The sequence below is a fragment of the Scyliorhinus canicula genome, chromosome 4 (genome assembly GCF_902713615.1).
Source record: "Scyliorhinus canicula chromosome 4, sScyCan1.1, whole genome shotgun sequence".
Taxonomy (NCBI): Eukaryota; Metazoa; Chordata; class Chondrichthyes; order Carcharhiniformes; family Scyliorhinidae; genus Scyliorhinus; species Scyliorhinus canicula.
Window position 1 is genome coordinate 250,333 of NC_052149.1, and position 25,303 is coordinate 275,635.

General features: G+C 48.5%; 1 protein-coding gene across 1 annotated transcript in view; it reads left to right on the forward strand.

Annotated features, from left to right (window-relative positions):
- The first annotated feature begins 16,379 nt into the window (after positions 1 to 16,379).
- The window catches only part of henmt1 (HEN methyltransferase 1), a 73,962-nt gene continuing 65,038 nt past the window's right edge, over positions 16,380 to 25,303 (forward strand). The window contains exons 1-2 of the mRNA XM_038793409.1: positions 16,380 to 16,960; positions 19,155 to 19,269. Coding sequence (XP_038649337.1) covers positions 16,791 to 16,960; positions 19,155 to 19,269 — 285 coding nt within the window. The 5' untranslated portion in view covers positions 16,380 to 16,790. The remainder of the gene's footprint in view (positions 16,961 to 19,154; positions 19,270 to 25,303) is intronic.

Genomic DNA, 25,303 nt, shown 5'->3' on the forward strand with positions numbered 1-25,303 from the left:
AGCTGCAACATGACTTGTCAATTTTTATATATAATGCCCCGACCGATGAAGGCCAGCATTCTGTATGCCTTCTTGACCACCTTATTCACATGCGTTGCCACTTTCAGTGATCGGTGGGCATGCACGCCCAGATCTCTCTGCCTGTCAGTACTTGCAAGAGTTCTACCATTTACTGTGTAATTCCTACATGTATTTGACCTTCCAAAGTGCATTACCTCACACTTGACCGGATTAAACTCCATCTGCCATTTCTCCGCCCAAGACTCCAACCAGTTTATATCCTGCTGTATCCTCTGACAATCCTCTTCATTATCCACAACTCCACCAATTTTTGTGTTGTCAGCGAACGTACTAATCAGACCAGCTTCATTTTCTTCCAAATCCTTTATGTACATCACAAATAACAAAGGTCCCAGAACTGATACCTGGGGAATGCCGCTAGTCACAGCCTTCCATTCAGAAAAGCACCCAGATACTGCTACCCTCTGTCTTCTGTGCCCAAGCCAGTTCAGTATCCAATTTGCCAGCTCTCCTCTGATCCCATGTGACTTCACTTTTTGTACCAGTCTATCATGAGGTACCTTGTCAAAGGCTTTTCTAAAGTCCTACCTTTCCCTCATCTGTCATCTTTGTCACTTCCTCAAAAAACTTGATCAAATTAGTGAGTCATAACCTCCCCTTCACAAAACCATGCTGTCTATCACTAATAAGGCCATTTGTTCCCAAATGTGAGTAAATCCTATCTCTAAGAATCTTTTCCAAAAATTTCCTTACCACTGACGTAAGGCTCACCGGCCTATAATTTCCTGGATTATCCCTGCTGCCCTTCTTAAACAATGGAACAATATTGGCTACTCTCCAGTCCTCTGGAACTTCACCTGGAGCCAATGAGGATACAAAGATTACTGTCAAGGCCCCAGCAATTTCCTCCCTTACCTCCCGGGATAGATCCCATCAGGCCCTGGAGATTGATCTACTTTAATGCTTTTTAAGATGCCCAACACCTCCTCTTCATTACTATCAACATGACTCAGAATATCTACCCACTCTATATTCCTCATCCACCGAGTCCTTCTCTTTGGTGAATACTGAGGCAAAGAATTCATTTGGTATCTCTCCCATTTCCTCTGGTTCCATGCATAGATTCCCTCCCAAATCCTTGAATGGACCAACCCTTTCTCTGGCTACCCTCTTGCTCTTTACATGTCTAAAACACCTTAGGATTTTCCATAATCCTATTTGCCAGCGACATTTCATGACCCCTTTTAGCCTTTCTAACTCAAGTTCCTTCCTACTTGCTTTATATTCTTCAAGGGCTTCATCTGTCCTAAGCCTTTTAGACCTTACGAATGCTTCCTTTACCTTTTTGACAAGGTTATCCACGGTCCTCTATACTTGTCACCCTTATCTTTCATCCTCACAGGCACATGCCGGTCCTGAATTCTTTTTTTTAAATTTAGAGTACCTAATTATTTTTTTCCAATTAAGGGGCAATTTAGCGTGGCCAATCCACCTAGCCTGCACATCTTTGGGTTGTGGGGGTGAAACCCACACAAACATGGGGAGAATGTGCAAACTCCACGCGGACAGTGAACCAGAGCCAGGATCGAACCTGGGATCTTAGCGCCGTGAGGCAGCAGGGCTAACCACTGTGCCACAGTGCTGCCCTGGTCCTGAATTCTAATCAACTGACATTTGAAAGACTCCCACATGCCGGATGTTGATTTTCCCTCAAATAGCCTCGTCCCAGTCAACACTCTCCAGATCCTGCCTAATGCTGTTGTAATCAGCCTTCCCTGCGTCTAACACCTTCACCTGAGGACCACTCTTGTCCTTTTCCATAAGCAGCTTACATCTTACAGAATTATGATCATTGTTTCCGAAATGATCTCCTACTGAAACTTTGATCACCTAGCCAGGCTCATTTCCCAGCACCAGGTCTAATATGGCCCCTTCCTGAGTTGGGCTATTTACATATTGTTTCAGAAAACCCTCCTGGACGCTCCTTACAAATTCTGCTCCATCCATGCCTCTAGCAGTAAGTGTGTCCCAGTCAATATCGGGAAAGTTAAAATCACCCACCACAACAACCATAGAACAGTACAGCACAGAACAGGCCCTTCGGCCCTCGATGTTGTGCCGAGCAATGATCACCCTACTCAAACCCACGTATCCACCCTATACCCGTAACCCCATCCCCCTTAACCTTACTTTTTAGGACACTACGGGCAATTTAGCATGGCCAATCTACCTAACCCGCACATCTTTGGACTGTGGGAGGAAACCCACGCACACACGGGGAGGACGTGCAGACTCCGCACAGACAGTGACCCAGCCAGGAACTGAACCTGGGTCCCTGGAGCTGTGAAGCATTTATGCTAACCACCATGCTACCGTGCTGCCCTTGTTTATGCATCTTTCCAAGATTTGTCTGCATATCTGCTCCTCTATCTCCCACTGGTTGTTAGGAGGTTTGTAGTAAACCCCAACATTGTGTCAGCACCCTTCCTGTTCCTGAGCTCTACCCAGATTGCTTCGCTGCATGAACCCTCCAAGGTGTCATCCCTCAGCACAGCTGTGATATTCTCCTTAACCAATAATGCAACTCCCCCACCCCCTTTTACATCCCCCTCTATCTTCCCTGAAGCATCTACATCCTGAAATGTTTAGTTGCCAATCCTGTCCCTCTTTCTACCAAGTTTCTGTAATAGCAACATCATAATTCCATGTACTAATCCAAGCTCTAAGTTCATCTGTATTACCTGAAATACTCCTTGCATTGAAACTAATGCACTTCAGCCCACCAGCCCCTGTGTTGACCAACCACTCCCTGCCTGCTCTTCCTCTTAATCTTACTGGCCTTAGTCTGTAGCTCTGCCTCAGTTATTTCTCCCACTGACCTACTTCTCTGGTTCCCACCCCCCTGCCATACTAGGCAGTTCAATCTGTTTCTCTGCCTTCCACTTGTCTCCTTACTGGCTTTTATTTCTGTCCCCTCTTTACTACCATCTGACTTCCTGCATTGGTTACCATCCCCCGGCCACATTCGTTTAAACCTTCCCCAACAGGGCGAACAAACAACCCAAGGACATTGGTTCCAGTCCTGCCCAGGTGTAGATCATCCGATTTGTAATGGTCCCACCTCCCCCAGAACTGTTTCCAATGTCCCAGAAAACTGAATCCCTCCCTCCTGCACCATTTCTCAAGCCACGCATTCATCCTGTCTCTCCTGTCATTCCTACTCTGACCACCACGTGGCACTGGTAGCAATCCTGAGGTTACTACCTTTGAGGTCCTACTTTTTAGTTTATCTCCTAACTCCCTAAAATCATCCCTTTTTTTTACCTGTATCGTTGGTACTGATGTGCACCACGACAACTGGCTGTTCACCTTCCCCCTTTAGAATAGCCTGCAGCCACTCTGAGACTTCCAGGACCCTTGCACCCAGGAGGTTAGGTTAGGTGGATTGGCCATGATAAATTGCTCTCAGGTTAGATGGGGTTGCAGTGTTCTGGGGATATGGTGGAGGTGCGGGCTGAGGGGATATGGTGGAGGTGCGGGCTGAAGTAGGGTGCTCTTTCCAAGAGCCAGTGCAGACTCGATGGGCTGAATGGTCTCTTTCTGCCCTGTAAATTCTATGATTCTATGAAAAGACAGCGGAGAGATTTGGTAGAAAGGAGGATCTGGACAGAGTAGAGAGAAAGCTCAGTACCTTGAGGAACACAGTGATAAGAGAAGAGGTTTATTTAACTATTTACAATATTCTGCTCAAGGCAGCAACTCACTCCCAATACAGTCTGTTTTTGAAAACACACCACTATTCTTAGAATTCCCCTTATACCAAAAAGGGCCAATATTCTAAATGGTGAACAGGGATTCTCACTCCCTGACTCCGAAACTATATTTTCAAGTTATCCCCCAGTATAACCCATACCTTCACCGAAGATTTTATCTACTTACCACTTAGTAGCATCGATGTCCTGGGTCCTGCATTGCTAAGTAAGTAACGTAGACTTTAGGAAAAAACACTTTTTCAGGTTAAGTAAGTTATTTTATTATTATATATTATTTCTTTTAAAAGCTGCAACACTTTCTTTATAGAAAGGTAAAAAGATCTTGCTTCTGGATCCTTCCTGTTGGTTGAAGGGACCTTCAGGCCCACCTTGACAATCGATCTTCTTTAAAATCTGGTCTTCTTGAGTTGTATTCGCTGGTGAACTCGGCTGCTGTGTCCCATCCTTCCCATGTACCGAGCTGTGAGAGCTGGCTCTGCTGGCTGTCCCCTTTCTTCGGGTTTATATTCTCTTTCGAAGAGTTATTAAGTTTTAACGACTTTATTGTAAATGAGCTAGTTTCACTTTGATTGGTAAAAAGCACTTTGATGTAAAAATTTGAATACAACTAATTATTCATTTTGGGCATAACGTCACCTCTCAGATCTGATTAAAAAATGCTTTGGTTTCAATAGGTGTTACTTTTATTTCTGTGATTTTGAATTGTTTAATTTTCCAATTGTCCCCAGCTCATAACTTTGCCTTTGATTTTGACTTTAAATTATGTCTCTCGTAGACAGGTCGTCTCCAATTTTCTTTTAATTGACTTGATGTTCGTAGAATTTTACACTTAGAATTGACACCAAATTCGACTGGGCATCATCCATCCTTTCCAGCTGTTTACTAAGAGAGTTTATTTCAATTAAGGTGTGAAACTTTGCTTTTAGCTGTATGCTAAAATTTAACTTGGTTATGACTTGAAAGACCTGCTTGCTTTAAACATTCGTCACTTAATTCAATTGAAACTCTCATCCATGCCTTTCCAGATGCTTCCTGAGATAGTTACTTTCAATAAAGGTGTGAGCCATTGTTTTAGCTTACCACAATGATCCTGTGTGTTTGATAAGCCTGCTTGTGAGAAAGAATCTGCATTTTATAATCCTGCTCTTTGCAGCTGCTATTAACCTTTTGTGGGATCTTTCCCTGTATCCTTTCAGACCAGATATTGCCAGACTTCCATGTTTCAAATGACACATTTTTCTGTATTTTCAATTACAAGTCCTTGCTGGGAGAACTAACCTCATACGGCCCTGCTTTGGCTGCCTTTATGTTTGTTTGTAACAAGTTCCAGCTGGGTGGGCTCCGCCCCCTGTCGGGAAATCTGGTACTCCACAGGTCCTATGGGGAGATTAACAACCCCCACCAAAGTTTCCCTTCACCTACCAACAGTGGGGACCTTCTGCGTCGATTTACCAGAGTCTGTGCGTCCACGTGAGCCGGCTCTGGGTCAGGCGGAGTCTATCAGTTAGCCGGCCTCTGAAGAGTTATCAGCGGGAACTCAGTCCTGGACACGATGTCGTCTGTAGGTACAGACACTTCTGTGTCCATGTCCATCTCCGATCCAGAGTCATCCTTCTCCTGCTGGACCAGGTGCTGTGATCGAGACAGGTGAGTCTCCAGGCTGAGGTGTGGTTCTGACACGGGGGGGGCGGATGTCAATACTGCCGATTAGACACAGTGATGCATGGGCTCTTGCTTCTTCAGATGGTCGAACTGATTTTGCTGAACTTTTCACAGAACCTGGAGTTTGTAATGGACAGGACCCGTTCTCTCCAGCGTGACACCTGTGCACTAAAGTTGCAGGCATAGACTGTATCCCCTGAGTCGATGCAGGCTTGGAGGGCTGAGGGCCTGTTCCTGTTCTGTAATTTTCTTTGAAATTGCCGCCCTGGTGATCTCAAGTCATGGTGCTTTTTTTCATCTCCTGCTGAACCCCCACTTTCCTGCCAAGGATCGGAAATGTGAAACTGAACTGGGTTCTAAGTCATGGGCCCATGAACAGTACTGCAGGGGCGATTCCTGTTGTCACATGTGGCGCTGTGTGGTAGTTAAAAAGGAACCATGCCAGTTGTGTGTCCATGGAACTTGTGGATTTTGTGGTTTTTTATGTCCATTTTGAAGGTCTGGACTGCCCTTTCTGCCAGGCCGTTGGAGGAGGGATGATACTGGGCACGGTAGCACAGTGGTTAGCATTGCTGCTTCACAGCACCAGGGACCCTGCTTGATTCCCGGCTTGGGTCACTGTCTGTGCAGAGTCTGCACGTTCTCCCCGTGGGTTTCCTCGGGTACTCTGGTTTCCTCCCACAAGCCCCAAAAGACGTGCGATTAGGTAATTTGCACATTCTGAATTCTCCCTCAGTGTACCCTAACTGGGGGTTTTTCACTATAATGTCATTGCCGTGTTAATGTAAACCCACTTGTGACAGTAAAGATTATTATTATTATTCTAACATGCTGGATGCCATTTCGCTTCGTAAATGGGTAAACAAGCAAATGCCATCCCATTCGTTCCCACCTGCTTCAAGACCAGCATCACAGAATCATAGAATTTACAGTCCAGGAGTCCATTCGGCCCATCGAGTCGGCACCGACACTTGGAAAGAGCGCACCACATCTCTACCCTATCCCCTTTATCCCCGTAACCCCACCTAATCTTTTGGAACACTCAGGGCAATTTAGAATGGCCAATCCACCTAACCTGCACATCTTTGGACTAGTCATACTGGTGCCAAAGAAGAACCAGGCAACGTGCCTCAATGACTACCGTCCGCTGGCCCTGACTTCAGTCGTAATAAAGTGCTTCGAGAGGTTGCTCCTGAAGCGCATCCCCTTCATACTCTTAGAACGCCTTGATCCACTGCAATTCGCATACCGCCCCAACCGGTCCACAGCAGACGCCATCTCCCTGGCCCCACACCCATCCCGAGAGCATCTCGACAACAAGGACTGCTACATCAGACTCCTATTTTTTGACGACAGCTCTGCCTTCCATAAGACATATGAGCAAAATTAGGCCACTCGGCCCATCGAGTCTGCTCCGCCATTCAATCATGGCTGATATTTTTCTCATCCCCATTCTCCTGCCTTGTTCCCATAATGTCTGATGCCCTTATTGTTCAAAAACCTATATCTCTGTCTTAAAGACACTAAGTGATGTGGCCTCCACAGTCCTTTGCAGCAGAGTTCCACAGATTCACCACCCTCTGGCTGAAGAAATTCCTCCTCATCTCTGTTTTAAAGGATCGTCCCTTTCGTCTGAGATTGTGTCCTCCGCTTCTAGTTTTGCCTACAAGTGGAAACATTCTCTCCACGTCCACTCTATCCAGGCCACGCAGTATCCTGTAAGTTTCAAGAAGATCCCCTCATCCTTCTAACTCCAACGAGTACAACCCAGAGTCCTCAACCGTTCCTCATACGACAAGCTCTTCATTCCAGGGATCATTCTTGTGAATCTCCTCTGGACCCGTTTCAAGTCCAGCACATCCTTCGTCAGATACAGAGCCCAAAACTGCTCACAATACTCCAAATGGGGTCTGACCAGAGCCTTATACAGCCTCAGAGGTACAACCTTAGTCTTGCATCCTAGCCCTCTCGACATGAATGCTAACATTGCATTTGCCTTCCTAACTGCCGACTGAACCTTCACGTTAACCTCAAGAGAATTGTGAACAAGGACTCCCAAGTCCCTTTGTGCTTCTGATTTCCTAAGCATTAGGAAAGACTGGCTTTCCAATCCTCTGGCTTCCCACTAATCCTCGCCACTTTGTATGCTTTTTCTTTAGCTTTTATGCTGTCCTTGACTTGAAATGAAAATGAAAATCGCTTATTGTCACGAGTAGGCTTCAATGAAGTTACTGTGAAAAGCCCCTAGTCGCCACATTCCGGCGCCTGTTTGGGGAGGCTGGTACCTCCCTCATCAGCCATGGATGCCTTGGCATGTTTCTTCCTCCTTGGGTTGAATTTCTGTTGTGCCTCCCGAATAACCCCCTGAAAACTCTTCCATTGCTGTTCCACTGTTTTCCCTGCTGGGCTCCTTCTCCAATTAACTCTGGCCAGCTCCTCTCATGTCTTTGTAGTTACCCTTATTTAATTGTAATACTGTTACATCTGACTCCAGCTTCTCCCTCTCAAACTGCAGGGTAAATTCTATCATATTGTGGTCACTGCTCACATCACGAAATCCAGAATTGCATGTTCCCTAGTAGGCTCTGTCACAAGCTGCTCCAAAAAAACAAATTCCTTTTCTTGGGATCCACTACCGACTTGATTTTCCCAGTCCACCTGCATATTGAAGTCCCCCATGATTATTGTAATATTGCCTTTTTTACATGCCTTTTCTATCTCCTGATTTATTTTCTGCCCTATGTTCTATGATCCCTGTGCAGCCACGTCTCTGTGATGTCCACCGAATCATACCGGCAAATTTCAATGTGTGCAACAAGCTCATTTACCTGTGCGTATTTAGGTACAATACCCTCAATCCTGCATTGGCCACCTCCCTTCTCACACTTGTCACCTTTTTTGCTGTGCCTGAGGGTGATGTTGTTCTTTCATTTTGGTTCTCTATTTCCCCTTCAGTTATTACACCTTCTAAGTTCACATTCTGTCCCCCCCCCCTGCCATACTAATTTAAATCTTCCCGAGTGAATTCAGCAAACTTCCCAGCCAGGATCTCAATGCCCCTCCAGTTTAGATGTAACCCGTCCTTCTTGTACAGGTCCCACCTGCCCCGTAAGAGATCCCAATGGTCCAAAAATCTGAAACCCTCCCTCCTACACCACCAGTTTAGCCACGTGTTTAGCTGCACTATCCTCCTATTTCTAGCCTCACTGGCACGTAGCACAGGGAGTAATCCTGAGATTACAACGCTAGAGGTCCTGCTTTTTAGCTCACTGCCTAACTCCCTCAACTCCTTCTGCAGGACCTCATCACTCTTCCTGCCTATGTTGTTAATACCGATGTGTACTACAGCCTCTGGCTGTTCACCCTCCCCCTTCAGGATGTCCTAAATTCGTTCAGTGACATCCATAATTCAACACCATAATCCCAGCCAAGCTCATATCAAAGCTCCAAATCCTAGGACTTGACTCCTCACTCTGCAACTGGATCCTCGACTTTCTGACCCACAGACCACAATCATTAAGAATAAACAACAACACCTCCTCCACAATAGTCCTCGATACCAGTGCCCCGCAAGGCTGCATACTTAGCCCCCTACTATACTCCCTGTACACACACGACTGTGAGGCAAAATTTGGTTCCAACTCCATCTACAAGTTTGCTGACTATAGGACAATAGTGGGCCGGATCTCGAATAACGACGAGTCACAATACAGGAGGGAGATAGAGAACCTAGTGGAGTGGTGCGGCGACAGAAATCTATCCCTCAATGCCAGCAAAACTAAAGAGCTGGTAATTGACTTCAGGAAGCAAAGTACTGTACACACCTCTGTCAGCATTAACGGGGCCGAGGTGGAGATGGTTAGCAGCTTCAAATTCTGAGGGATACACATCTCCAAAAATCTGTCCTGGTTCACCCACATCGACGCGACCACCAAGAAAGCACAACAGCGCCTATACTTCCTCAGGAAACTAAGGAAATTTGGCATGTCCACCTTAATGCTTACCAACTTTTACAGATGCACCATAGAGAGCATCCTATCGGGCTGCATCACAGCCTGGTATGGCAACTGCTCGGCCCAGGACCGCAAGAAACTTGAGTCGTGAACACCGTCCAGTCCATCACACGAACCTGCCTCCCATCCATTGACTTCATCTACACTCCCGCTGCTTGGGGAAAGCGGGCAGTATAATCAAGGACCCCCTCCCACCCGGCTTACTCACTCTTCCAACTTCTTCCATCAGGCAGGAGATACAGAAGTCTGAGAACACTCATGAACAGACTTAAAAACAGCTTCTCAAAAACAGAGGTTGGTTTAGCACAAGGCTGGCTTTGAAAGCAGACCAAGGCAGGCCAGCAGCACGGTTCAATTCCCGTACCATCCTCCCCAAACAGGCGCCGGAATGTGGCGACTAGGGGCTTTTCACAGTAACTTCATTTGAAGCCTACTTGTGACAATAAGCGATTTTCATTTTAATTCTCCGCTGTTACCAGACTCCTAAACGACCCTCTTATGGCCTGACCTCATGTACACTTCACCTCTGTATGCTTCACCCGATGCCGGTTATGAAGTTCCATTGTGCACCTTGTGTTGCCCTGTTATGTATTTTCTTTTATTTCCTTTTTGTTTCATGTACTTAATGATCTGTTGAGCTGCTCGCAGAAAAATACCTTTCACTGTACCTTGGTACACGTGACAATAAACAAATACACAAACATTATCTGTTACCAGTACCTCAGAGATCCCATGGGTGCTAAATGAGCCCTGGATGTTGTCAGGGCAACCTGTAGATCTTTAGTCACTTTGAGTGGGCATCCACCATGACGAGCAACATGGACCCCATGAACGGTCCTGCAAAGTCCGCATTTTGATGCACCCACTGGTGTCCTGGCCATTCCCAGGGATGAAGGGAGGTCAGTGGCGGGAGGTTCTGACACACTGGGAACCTGCGCACGATCCTCTCGATGTCCCCATCAAAACCCGGCCACCAGACATAACTACGGACAAACATCTTTCTTCGAGGCGCCCGGGTGCCCGCTGTGAAGGTGCTGAAGTAAGGATTCCTGACCCTGAGGTGGACTGACCACAAGAGCTCCCCAAATTATGACACCGTCTTCTGAGTTGAGAGAAATCTATGCGCCTAAGGGCGGAAGGCCACAGGAAGGGCTTCCTTTTCTCTGCCGCTTAACAGCATGTGGCAAAGTTTCACCAGTCCTGCATGCTGCTGCTTCCATGCACACATCCGTGTAGATGTCACTGGCATGGCTTCCATAAAGCTGAGAGTTGCAACCACTCCATCCACCACTGGTGGGGGTGGGGAACTCATGGGCAATGGTAGCCAGCTGAGGGTGTCGGCCTGGGCAATTTGCAGACCCGGCCGTGTTGAAATGAATATTCATAGGCAGCGAGCATAAGCGCCCAATGCTGAATTCTAGCCGATGTGATGGCTGGGATTCCCTTCGCCTCCCTGAAAAGGTTGAGTAGTGGCTTGTGGACAGTCACAATGGAGAAATGGCGCCCATAAACATATTGGGGAATTTCTTGACATCAAGTATTACTGCCAAGCCCTCCTTCTCAATTTTAGCGTAATGTCACTCTGCACTCACCAGGATCCTTGAAGCGAAAGCGAAGGGGCGTTTATTGCCGTTGTCCCATCTGTGGGTCAGCACCAGCCCAATGCTATCGGAGGAAGGATTGCACGTCAAGATTAGTGGCCGAGCTGGATCATAGTGTGTGATGAGCTCCATGGACGACAGGCGCTTTTTACTCCGGTGAATGCCTTGTCCTGTGAAGCACCCCAGAATCGCTCATAGTCCTTCCTCAATAATATGTGGTGTGCAGCTAATAAAGTGGCCAGGTTTACAAAGAACTTCCCAAAGTAGTTTACCAGGTCCAGGAAAGGCGAAGCTCGGTGGCATTCTTTGGAGTTGGGGTCTTTAATGTCCCAAACCTTATCTTCTGCCCTTGTTCACCCTGTAACCTGAATAGGTCAGTGCTCTAGCACCAAATACACATTTGTTCCTTTTTAGCCGGGCACCTCCATGGGAAAACCATCAGAGCACTTCCTGCAGGTTGTCCATATGCCCCATTTCCATGGTGCCTGTGATGAGCATGTCGAACAGGTAGCCAGCAACCTTCGGCTGGAACTGCTGGATATTCCCCATTAGCCGCTGGAAAACCCCCAGGGCCGATGAAACCCCAAATGGGAGGCGGGTGTATTCAAATAACCCCCAATGAGTGTTTACGGTCACAGATTTCCTGGATTCCGGGCCTAGCTCCACCTGCAAATAAGTGTGACTCATGTCAAGCTTCGTGGAGGAACATCTTCCAGCCAGATTTGCGTACAAATACTCCACTCTAGGCATCGGGAACCAGTCCAGACGTGAAGATCTGTTCACAGTGAGCTTTTAATCTCCACAGAGCTGGACTAACTTGTTGGGCTTCATTACCAGCCCATTCCGCAAACTGCACCAGTCCTGTGATGCCCAGATCCTTCAGGCACCAGATTCCAGGCCTGTGATGCCCAGATCCTTCAGGCACCAGATTCCAGGCCTGTGACGCCCAGATCCTTCATGCACCAGACCCCGGGGCCTGTGACGCCCAGATCCTTCATGCACCAGACCCCGGGGCCTGTGACGCCCAGATCCTTCAGGCACCAGACCCCAGGGCCTGTGACGCCCAGATCCTTCAGGCACCAGACCCCAGGGCCTGTGACGCCCAGATCCTTCAGGCACCAGACCCCAGGGCCTGTGACGCCCAGATCCTTCATGCACCAGACCCCGGGGCCTGTGACGCCCAGATCCTTCAGGCACCAGACCCCAGGGCCTGTGACGCCCAGATCCTTCAGGCACCAGACCCCAGGGCCTGTGACGCCCAGATCCTTCATGCACCAGACCCCGGGGCCTGTGACGCCCAGATCCTTCATGCACCAGACCCCGGGGCCTGTGACGCCCAGATCCTTCAGGCACCAGACCCCGGGGCCTGTGATGCCCAGATCCTTCAGGCAACAGACCCCGGGGCCTGTGATGCCCAGATCCTTCAGGCAACAGACCCCGGGGCCTGTGACGCCCAGATCCTTCAGGCACCAGACCCCAGGGCCTGTGACGCCCAGATCCTTCATGCACCAGACCCCGGGGCCTGTGATGCCCAGATCCTTCATGCACCAGACCCCGGGGCCTGTGATGCCCAGATCCTTCAGGCAACAGAGCTCCATTTCAATTTTGGTGAGCAATGTGTAAGTGACAGGCCTCACCCACAAAATACTGCAGCTGCACATTAGGGTCCACGTGGATAGAGGCCTTGGACATCTTTTTCCTGCCCAGACCCTTGTGGAATACGTTGGGGTAAATCCCCAGCATGTGGTACAGATCCCGGTGCCCATCCAAAAAATGGTTGTGAGGACTCACAACCAGCCTCGTTCCCCCCCCGGGGTGCCCCCTGCCCCGCCCCCCCCCCGGGTTCTGTGCGATGAAACCGGCACCTTTGCCCCGCTTGAATCCTCCGGGCACAGCCCGGCAATGTGGCCTCTCCCCGCCCCCCCCCCCCTGTCGGTGCTGAGCCCCCCGCCCCCGGCAGTGACGGTGCTGCCGCGCTGGGGGTGGGGTCAGACCGGCGCCGCCCCCGGAGCAGAGTTTCTGTTGGCGCCAAAGCCGTGCGGGGCGGAGCGGATCCGTCAGTCAGTGAGGGGGCACTGTGTGGGTCAGAGTGTGTGTCAGGGTCTGTGTGTGTGGGTCAGGGTGTGTGTCAGGGTCTGTGTGTGTGGGTCAGGGTCTGTGTGTGTGGGTCAGGGTCTGTGTCAGGGTCTGTGTCTGTGGGTCAGAGTGTGTGTCAGGGTCTGTGTGTGTGGGTCAGGGTCTGTGTGTGTGTGTCAGGGTCTGTGTGTGTGTGTCAGGGTCTGTGTGTGTGTGTCAGGGTCTGTGTCTGTGGGTCAGAGTGTGTGTCAGGGTGTGTGTCTGTGTGTGTGGGTCAGAGTCTGTGTGTGTGGGTCAGAGTCTGTGTCAGAATGTGTGTCTGTGTGTGGGTCAGGGTCCGTGTGTGGGTCAGGGTCTCTGTGTGTGAGGGTAGGTGGGTGGGTGGGGGCCTCGGGGGGGGGGGGGGGGGCTGGCTGGGTGTGTGTCTGGGTCTCTGGGTCTGATTCTGGCTGTTCTCAGGTTCGCCCCCCCCCCCCCCCCCCCCTGCAGCCATTTGGCCCGAATCTCCCCTCCTGTCCCAACCCAGGCCTGCCCCAAAACCCAGAAAACCCAGAAAACTCCCAAACCCGGGACCCCCCAAACCCGGGACCCTCCCAACACCCGGGGCCCCTCAAACCCGGGACCCTCCCAACACCCAGGACCCCCCCCAAACACCCGGGACCCCCCAACATCCGGACCCCCCCAACACCCAGGACCCCCCCCCAACACCCAACACCCCCCCCCCCCAATATCTGGGACCCCTCAAACCCGGGACCCCCCCAACACCCGGGACCCCCCCAACACCCGGGACCTGCCCCAACACCCGGGACCCCCTCAACACCCGGGATCTCCCCCAACACCCGGGACCCCCCCCAAAAACCAGGACCCCTCCAACAAACCTGGGCCCAAATTCCAACCAAAACAACAGCCCAACCTCCCCCCCCCCCCCCCCCCCCCCCCCCCGAACCCCTGCATAACCAGGGCCAGAACTACCCCCCCCTCAAAATCAAGGCCCACACCCCCTAAAACTTGGCATTTGAACCTGCCATAGAACATAGAACGATACAGCGCAGTACAGGCCCTTCGGCCCTCGATGTTGCACCGACATGGAAAAAATCTAAAGGCCATCTAACCTACACTATGCCCTTATCATCCATATGCTTATCCAATAAATTTTTAAATGCCCTCAATGTTGGCGTGTTCACTACTGTTGCAGGTAGGGCATTCCACGGCCTCACCACTCTTTGCGTAAAAAACCCACCTCTGACCTCTGTCCTATATCTATTACCCCTCAATTTAAGGCTATGTCCCCTCGTGCTAGCCACCTCCATCCGCGGGAGAAGGCTCTCGCTGTCCACCCTATCTAACCCTCTGATCATTTTGTATGCCTCTATTAAGTCACCTCTTAACCTTCTTCTCTCTAACGAAAACAACCTCAAGTCCATCAGCCTTTCCTCATAAGATTTTCCCTCCATACCAGGCAACATCCTGGTAAATCTCCTCTGCACCCGTTCCAAAGCTTCCACGTCCTTCCTATAATGAGGCGACCAGAACTGTACGCAATACTCCAAATGCGGCCGTACTAGAGTTTTGTACAACTGCAACATGACCTCATGGCTCCGGAACTCAATCCCTTTACCAATAAAGGCCAACACACCATAGGCCTTCTTCACAACCCTATCAACCTGGGTGGCAACTTTCAGGGATCTATGTACATGGACACCGAGATCCCTCTGCTCATCCACACTACCAAGAATTTTACCATTAGCCAAATATTCCGCATTCCTGTTATTCTTTCCAAAGTGAATCACCTCACACTTCTCCACATTAAACTCCATTTGCCACCTCTCAGCCCAGCTCTGCAGCTTATCTATGTCCCTCTGTAACCTGCAACATCCTTCCGCACTGTCTACAACTCCACCGACTTTAGTGTCGTCTGCAAATTTACTCACCCATCCTTCTGCGCCCTCCTCTAGGTCATTTATAAAAATGACAAACAGCAACGGCCCCAGAACAGATCCTTGTGGTACGCCACTCGTAACTGAACTCCATTTTGAACATTTCCCATCAACTACCACTCTCTGTCTTCTTTCAACTAGCCAATTTCTGATCCACATCTCTAAATCACCCTCAATCCCCAGCCTCCGTATTTTCTGCAATAGCCGACCGTGGGGAACCTTATCAAACGCTTTACTGAAATCCATATACACCACATCAACTGCTCTACCCTCGTCTACCTGTTCAGTCACCTTCTCAAAGAACTCGATAAGGTTTGTGAGGCATGACCTACCCTTCACAAAACCATGCTGACTGTCCCTAATCATATTATTCCTATCTAGATGATTATAAATCGTGGGCGAGATTCTCCCAAAACGGGAGAAATCGTAAAGCTGCCGTAAAACCCGGGCGGGTTTTACGGCAGCGCGCCCCTTCCCGACCGGGGACCGATTCTGGTCCCCGGTCGGGGCTAGCAGCCCGACGCCGTAGGCTCCGGCAAGACGGGCTTAACGAAAATCGTTAAGCCCGCTTGCCGGAGTTAGCGCCGGCTGACGCGTCATATGACGTCAGCCGCGCATGCGCAGTTTGGAAGACTCCAACCCGCGCATGCGCGGGTGACGTCATCGCGTTTTTGCGCGAAACCCGCGCATGCGCGGGCCGGGTTGCCCCTCAGCCGCCCCGCGAATGGTTACTGCGGGGCGGCGGAAGGACAAGTAGTGCGCGGGCATCGGGCCCGCTGCCCGCGATCGGTGCCCACCGATCGCGGGCCCATGGCACCCTTGGCACGGCCGTGGTACGGCCGTGCCAATCGGTGCCATGGTTATTAATAGCGAGTTTGTGACGCCGTTTTTACGAACGGCAAGACCAGGTGTGTTTGCCGTTCGTAAAAACGGTGGAAAGGGCTGGGACTTCGGCCCATCTAACAGCTGAGAATCGCTGCCGGCCGTAAAAAAACGGCGGCAGTGATTCGGGTCGGGACTTCGGCGGGGGGGTGGGAGAATAGCGGGAGGGCGGCAAAAATGTTGGGAAGGCCCTCCCGCTATTCTCCCACCCGTCGTGGGGGGCGGAGAATTTCGCCCTGTATCTTTTATAATCCTCTCCAAGACTTTACCCACCATAGACGTTAGGCTCACCGGCCTATAGTTACCGGGGTTATCTCTACTCCCCTTCTTGAACAAAGGGACCACATTTGCTATCCTCCAGTCCTCTGGCACTATTCCTGTAGCTAATGATGACCTAAAAATCAAAGCCAAAGGCTCAGCAATCTCTTCCCTGGCTTCCCAGAGAATCCTAGGATAAATCCCATCCGGCCCCGGGGACTTATCTATTTTCACCTTGTCATGACACAAGGACCTTGAGCCCCCAGAACTACGGAACCTAACCCCCAAAATGCAGGAACCAAACACCTGAAACTCTGGGTGTGAACCCTAAAAACCGGGGCATCAAACTTTCAAATCCCAGACAGAGGGGACCACAGCCCCAGCCCCGAAATTCTGAGGGGTCTGTTTCTGGACGTTAAATATTGACACGAGAGGGCAATATCTGCTCATCAAGTGCTGGATACGGGACAAGCAGTCTGATAACTTAGTGAATGAGCTAAGTGAGGTGGTGCTGAGGCCGAGGTCGGTGTTGTCAGTGTACCTGTGAAAACGAACCCTGTGCCTTTGATGCCACCGAGGGGCAGCATGTCAATTATAGATCCTTGGGGGACAGCGGGGGAAATGGTGTGGGAGCAGGAAGAGAAACCATTCGCAGTGATTCTCTGGATACAGTACGGTCAGAATGAAACCCTGTGCTGTCAGTGGAGAGAATCTTTGGATGTGGATCGTGTGGTCAAGTATGTCAAAGGACAGGAAAGATGAAGAGGGAATGTTTACCTTTGTGTTTACCTTTGTCACAGTCACATCAGATCACACCTGTGACTTTGATAAAAGCTGTATCAAAAACTGGTTTTGGGTGGAAACCCCCGAGTGGAAGGGTTCAAACCTGGGATGAGATTGTAAATGGGCTACGAGTTGAGAAGAACAGGCTGTTGAATTTGAGCTGGTAGTTTCCAAGTGCCAAGGGGTCAAGTGTGAGTTTTTTTATGGAATGTGAATGCGCTGGTAAGTCCAGCATAATAATAATAATCTTTCTTGTCACAAGTATGCTCACATTAACACTGCAATGAAGTTACTGTGAAAAGCCCCTAGTCGCCACATTCCGGCGCCTGTTCAGGTACACAGAGGGAGAATTCAGAATGTCCAGTATACCTAACAGCACGTCTTTCGGGACTTGTGGGAGGAAACTGGAGCACCCGGAGGAAACCCACGCAGACACAGGGAGAACGTGCAGACTCCACACAGACAGTGACTTAGCCGGGAATCGTACCTGGGACCCTGGCACTGTGAAGCAACAGTGCTAACCACTGTGCTACCATGCTGCCCACATAAATTGGCCATCTCTAATTGGTTGTGAACCGCTGCGGCATATCTGGTGTAGGTACACCCACAGTGCTGTTCGGAAGGAAGTTGCAGACTTTACAGTGAATGATACCAGGAATGAGGAACTGGTGATACAAGGAAAGATGGGAGAAATTGGGCTGGTTCTCCTTGGAGCAGAGAGATTAAGAAATGAAAAATGAAAATCGCTTATTGTCGCGAGTATCATAGAATTAGAATCATAGAATTTACAGTGCAGAAGGAGGCCATTCGGCCCATCGAGTCTGCACCAGCTCTTGGAAAGAGCATCCTACCCAAGGTCCACGCCTCCACCCTATCCCCATAACCCAATAACCCCACCCAACACTAAGGGCAATTTTGGACACAAAGGGCAATTTAGCATGGCCAATCCACCTAACCGGCACATCTTTGGACTGTGGGAGGAAACCTGAGCACCCGGAGGAAACCCACGCACACACACGGAGAATGTGCAGACTCCACACAGACAGTGATCCAAGCCAGGAATCGAACCTGGGACCCTGGAGCTGTGAAGCAATTGTACTATCCACGTGCTGCCCTTATCATACCCACCTCAGGAAAAAGTGCTCCAGTTGGCAGAATGTTCGTTCTGGGGAGATTGCGGGCTTGTGATGCATTCACCTTCAGTAGGCAGTAGGCTTCAATGAAGTTACTGTGAAAAGCCCCTAGTCGCCACATTCCGGCACCTATCCGGGGAGGCTGGTACGGGAATCGAACCGTGCTGCTGGCCTGCTTGGTCTGCTTTAAAAGCCAGCGATGAGCTAAACCAGCCCCTGACCTTCTTGAGGTGTTCAAAATTCTGAACAATTTTGACAGGGTAAAGAAGGATATTCTGTTTCCACTGGTTATTATGTCAGTGACTAGGGGTCACAATTTCAAGATGGTCAGCAAGAGAGCTGGGAATGAGATGGGGAGAAACTTCTTTACTCAGAGAGTTGTTGGGGTTTGGAATGTGCTGCCTGGGAGAGTTGTTGGGGTTTGGAATGTGCTGCCTGGGAGAGTAGTGGAGGTGGATTCCATAGGAGGTTTCAAAAGAGCTGTATATATGAAAGTGATGAATTTAGAGGTTTACGGAGATGGGGCTGGGGAATGGGACTAACTGGGTCGCTCTTGAGAGCTGGTGCAGACACTTTTATGGTATGCACAAATTGGCTGCCCCACCTCTGCATTGCAACAGTGACCACACTTCAAAAGTACTTGATTGGCTGTAAAGTGCTTTAGGACATTCAGCAATTGTGAAAGGCACTGTAGAGATGCAAACTTTCTCAAAATATGCATTTTTTATGGATGTGAGGAAGAACATTGTTATATAATGTGTGGTAATGACCTGGAACTCTCTACCTGCGAGGGTGTTGGAAGCAAAGACAATAAATGATTTCAAAAGGAAATTGGGTGGGCATTTGAGGGAAATAAACTTTCAGGGATATGAGAAAAGAATGGGGGAGTGGGTCTGTTCATTGCTTGACAGAGAGCTGGCATGGACTCAATGGGCTGAATGGGTTTCTTCTGTATTGTAGTGAGTATGACTAATTCTAATGAACGTGTGGATGTTTGGCTTGTGTGATTGAACAGGTTTTCAACAGGTGGTGAAACCAACCGAATGGAGACTATGAACTTCACACCACCACTGTATAAACAACGATACCAGCTGGTGTTTGAACTGGTGGAGAAATATGGAGCAAGGAAAGTAAGTAGATAATCACAATGTGGGAAAGACTTGATATTGTTATAAGAACATAAGAACTAGGAGCAGGAGTAGGCCATCTGGCCCCTCGAGCCTGCTCCGCCATTCAATGAGATCATGGCTGATCTTTTGTGGACTCAGCTCCACTTTCCGGCCCGAACATCATAACCCTTAATCCCTTTATTCTTCAAAAAACTATCTATCTTTACCTTAAAAACATGTAATGAAGGAGCCTCAACTGCTTCACTGGGTAAAGAATTCCATAGATTCACAACCCTTTGGGTGAAGAAGTTCCTCCTAAACTCAGTCCTAAATCTACTTCCCCTTATTTTGAGGCTATGTCCCCTAGTTCTGCTGTCACCCGCCAGTGGAAACAACCTGCCCGCATCTATCCTATCTATTTCCTTCATAATTTTAAATGTTTCTATAAGATCCCCCTCATCCTTCTAAATTCCAACGAGTACAGTCCCAGTCGACTCAACCTCTCCTCATAATCCAACCCCTTCAGCTCTGGGATTAACCTAGTGAATCTCCTCTGCACACCCTCCAGCGCCAGTACGTCCTTTCTCAAGTAAGGAGACAAAAACTGAACACAATACTCCAGGTGTGGCCGCACTAACACCTTATACAATTGCAACATAACCTCCCTAGTCTTAAACTCCATCCCTCTAGCAATGAAGGACAAAATTCAATTTGCCTTCTTAATCACCTGTTGCACTTGTAAACCAACCTTCTGTGACTCGTGCACTAGCACACCCAAGTCTCTCTGAACAGCGGCATGCTTTAATATTTTATCGTTTAAATAATAATCCCGTTTGCTGTTATTCCTACCAAAATGGATAACCTCACATTTGTCAACATTGTATTCCATCTGCCATACCCTAGCCCATTCACTTAACCTATCCAAATCCCTCTGCAGACTTCCAGTATCCTCTGCACTTTTCGCTTTACCACTCATCTTAGTGTCATCTGCAAACTTGGACACATTGCCCTTGGTCCCCAACTCCAAATCATCTATGTAAATTGTGAACAATTGTGGGCCCAACACGGATCCCTGAGGGACACCACTAGCTACTGATTGCCAACCAGAGAAACACCCATTTATCCCAGCTCTTTGCTTTCTATTAATTAACCAATCCTCTATCCATGCTACTACTTTACCCTTAATGCCATGCATCTTTATCTTATGCAGCAACCTTTTGTGTGGCACCTTGTCAAAGGCTTTCTGGAAATCCAGATATACCACATCCATCGGCTCCCCGTTATCTACTGCACCGGTAATGTCCTCAAAAAATTCCACTAAATTAGTTAGGCATGACCTGCCCTTTACGAACCCATGCTGCGTCTGCCCAATGGGACAATTTCTATCCAGATGCCTCGCAATTTCTTCCTTGATGATAGATTCCAGCATCTTCCCTACTACCGAAGTTAAGCTCACTGGCCTATAATTTCCTGCTTTCTGCCTACCTCCTTTTTTAAACAGTGGCGTCACGTTTGCTAATTTCCAATCCACCGGGACCACCCAAGAGTCTAGTGAATTTCGGTAAATTATCACTAGTGCATCTGCAATGTCCCTAGCCATCTCTTTTAGCACTCTGGGATGCATTCCATCAGGGCCAGGAGACTTTAGCCCCATTAGCTTGCCCATCACTCCCTTCTTAGTGATAACAATCCTCTCAAGGTCCTCACCTGTCATAGCCTCATTTCTATCAGTCACTGGCATGTTATTTGTGTCTTCCACTGTGAAGACCGACCCAAAAAACCTGTTCAGTTGATGTTATTAGTATTACTGAGACTTGGTTGAGGGAAGAGCAGGACTGGCAACTGAATATCCGAGGGTATAGATGCTTCAGGAGGGATAGAGAGGGAGGTAGAAGGGGTGGAGGAGTTGCATTACTCATCAGAGATGATATCACAGCTGTGATTAAGGAGGGCACGATGGAGGTTTCAAGCACTGAGGCAATATGGGTAGAGCTAAGAAATAGGAAGGGTGCAGTAACATTGTTGGGACTTTACTACTACTACAGGCCTCCCAAAAGTGAGCATGAAGTAGAGGTACAAATATGCAGACAGATTATCGAAAAACCTAGGAGCAACAGGGTGGTTGTGATGGTAGATTTTAACTTCCCCAACATTGAATGGGATTCGTGTAGTGTTGGAGGCGTAGATTGAGCAGAGTTTGTAAGGAGCATCCAGGAGAGTTTTTTAGAGCAGTGTGTAAATAGTCCAACTCGGGAAGGGGCCATAATGGACCTGGTATTGGGGAATGATCCCGGCCAGGTGGTTGATGTTTCAGTCGGTGATTACTTTGGGAATAGCAATCACAATTCTGTAAGTTTTAGAATACTCATGGACAAAGACGAGAGTGGTCCTAAAGGAAGAGTGCTAAATTGAGTATAACAAAATTCGACAGGAGCTAGGGAATGTGGACTGGGAGCAGCTGTTTAAGGGTAAATCCACATTTGAAATGTGGGAGTCTTTTAAGGAAAGGTTGATTAGAGTGCAGGACAGACATATCCCTGTGAAAATGAGGGATAGAAATGGCAAGATTAGGGAACCATGGATGACGGGTGGAATTGCGAGACTAGCTAAGATGAAAAAGGAAGCATACATAAGATCGAGGCAACTCAAAACTGATGAAGCTTTGGAGGAATATCGGGAAAGTAGGACGAATCTCAAATACGCAATAAAGAGGGCTAAAAGGGGTCATGAAATATCTTTGGCTAACAGGGTTAAGGAAAATCCCAAAGCCTTTTATTCGTATGTAAGGAGCAAGAGGGTAACTAGAGAAAGGATTGGCCCACTCAAAGACAAAAGAGGGAATTTATGCGTGGACTCAGAGGAAATGGGTGAGATTCTTAATGAGTACTTTGCGTCGGTATTCACCAAGGTGAATGCTCCGCCATTCAATGAGATCATGAGATCATGGCTGATCTTTTGTGGACTCAGCTCCACTTTCCGGCCCGAACACCATAACCCTTAATCCCTTTATTCTTCAAAAAACTATCTATCTTTACCTTAAAAACATGTAATGAAGGAGCCTCAACTGCTTCACTGGGCAAGGAATTCCATAGATTCACAACCCTTTGGGTGAAGAAGTTAGGGTTAGGGTTAGGCTCCAGGCATCATTCTTGTGAACCTCCTCTGGACCCTTTCCAAGGCCAGCACATCCTTCCTTAGATACGGGGCCCAAAACTGCTCACAATACGCCAAATGGGGTCTGACCAGAGCCTTATACAGCCTCAGTAGTAAATCCCTGGTCTTGTATTCTAACCCTCTCGCTATGAATGCTAACATTGCATTTGCCTTCCTAACTGCCGACTGAACCTGCACGTTAACCTGAAGAGAATCATGAACAAGGACTCCCAAGTCCCTTTGTGCTTTTGATTTACTAAGCATCTTCCCATTTAGAAAATAGTCTATACTTCCATTTCTCCTTCCAAAGTGCATAACCTCACACTTTTCCACAATGTGTACCACCTGCCACTTCATTGCCCACTCTCCTAGCCTGCCCAAATCCTTATGCAGCCTGCCTGCTTCCTCAATACTACCTGCCCCTCTACAGATCTTTGTATCATCTGCAAACTTAGCAACCGTGCCGTCAGTTCCTTCTGCCAGATCATTAATGTATATTGTGAAAAGATGTGGTCCCAGCACAGACCCCTGAGGCACACCACAAGTCACCGGCTGCCATCCTGAAAAAGACCCCTTTATCCCCACTCTCTGCCTTCTGCCAGTCAGCCAATCCTCTATCCATGCCAGGATCTTACCCTGAACACCAAAGGCTCTTAACTTATTTAACAGTCTCCTATGCGGCACCTTGTCAAAGACCTTCTGGAAATTTAAATAAATCACGTCCGCTGGTTCTCCTTTGTCTAATTTCATTGTTACTTCCGCAAAGAACTCTAACAGATTTGCCAGACGTGACCTCCCCTTGACGAAGCCGTGTTGACTCAGTCCTATTTTACCATGCGCTTCCAAGTACTCCGCGATCTCACCTTTAATAATGGACTCTAAATGACCAATGACCGAAGTCAGGCTAACCGGCCTATAATTTCCCATCTTCTGCCTCCCCCCCCCTTCTTAAACAGTACATAGAACGATACAGCGCAGTACAGGCCCTTCGGCCCTCGATGTTGCACCGACATGGAAAAAATCTAAAGGCCATCTAACCTACACTATGCCCTTATCATCCATATGCTTATCCAATAAATTTTTAAATGCCCTCAATGTTGGCATGTTCACTACTGTTATAGAACATAATGTTACATTAGCCACTTTCCAGTCCTCTGGGACCCTTCCTGCCTCCAGTGATTCCTGAAAGATCATCACCAATACCTCCACAATTTCCTCAGCTATCTCTGTTAGAACCCTGGGGTGTAGTCCATCCGATCCAGATGACATCCACCTTCAGACCTTTCAGTTTCCCCAGAACCTTCTCCTTAGTAATGGTCACTACACTCACCTCTGCCCCCTGGTTCTCCTGGAGCTCTGGGATCCCACTGGTGTCTTCCACCGTGAAGACTGATGCAAAGTAACTATTCAGTTCGTCTGCCATTTCTTTGTTTCCAATTATTACTTCTCCAGCCACATTTTCCAGTGGCCCAATGTCTATTTTTGCCTCTCTCTTACCTTTTACATGTTGAAAAAACTCTTCCTATCTTCCTTTATATTGCTAGCTAGCTTGCACTCATATTTCATCTTCTCCCACCTCGTCAGCCATGGATGCCTTGACCTCCCCTTAACATGTTCCCTCCTCCTTGGAATGAATTTCTGTTGTGCCTCCCGAATAACCCCCAAAAGCTCCTGCCATTGCTATTCCATTTCTTCCCTGCTTGGCTCCCTTTCCAATCAACTCTGACCAGCTCCTCTCATGTCTTTGTAGTTACCGTTATTTAATTGTAATACTGTCACATCTGATTGCAGCTTCTCCCTTTCAAACTGCAGGGTAAATTCTATCATATTGTGGTCACTGCTCCCTCAGGGTTCCTTCACCTTAAGTTCCCTAATCAAGTCTGCCTCATTACACATCACCAAATCCAGAATTGCCTGTTCCCTAGTGGGCTCTGTCACAAGCTGCTCCAAAAAAACATCCTAGACATTCCACAAATTCCTTTTCTTGGGATCCACTACCAACCTGATTTTCCCAGTCCACCTGCATATTGAAGATCCCCATGATTATTGTAATATTGCCTTTTTTACATGCCTTTTCTACCTCCTGATTTACTTTCTGCCCCACATCCTGACTACTGCTAGGGGGCCTGTACACAACTCCCATCAGGGTCTTTTTACCTTTGCGATTCCTCAACTCTACCCACAGAGATTCGCTGCCTTCTGATCCTATATCGCTCCTTGCTATCAATTTAACTTCATTCCTTACTAACAATGCAACCCCGCCCCCTTTGCCCATCTGCCTGTCCTTTCGATAGGACACATATCCCTATATATTTAGATCCCAGTCCTGATCCCCTTGCAGCCACGTCTCTGTGATGCTCACAACATCGTACCGGCCAATTTCAATGTCCGCAACAAGCTCATTTACCCTGTTCCGCATTTAGGTACAACACCCCCAATCCTGCATTGACCACCTCCCTTCTCACATTTGTCACCATTTTTGCTCTGCCTGAGGGTGATGTTGTTCTTTTATTTTTGTTCTCTATTTCCCCTTCAGTTATTACACCATCTAAGCTTACATTCTGGGTCCCAACCCCTGCTATACCAGTTTAAATCCTCCCGAGTGAATTTAGTAAACCTCCCAGCCAGGATATCAGTGCCCCTCCAGTTTAGATGTAACCCGCCCTTCTTGTACAGGTCGCACCTGCCCCGAAGAGATCCAAATGGCCCAAAAATCTGAAACCCTCCCTCCTGCACCACGCGTTTGGCTGCACTATCCTCCTATTTCTAGCCTCACTGGCATGTGGCACAGGGAGTAATCCTGAGATTACAACCCTAGAGGTCCTGCTTTTTAGCTCACTACCTAACTCTCTGAACTCCTTCTGCAGGACCTCATCACTCTTCCTGCCTATGTCGTTAGTCC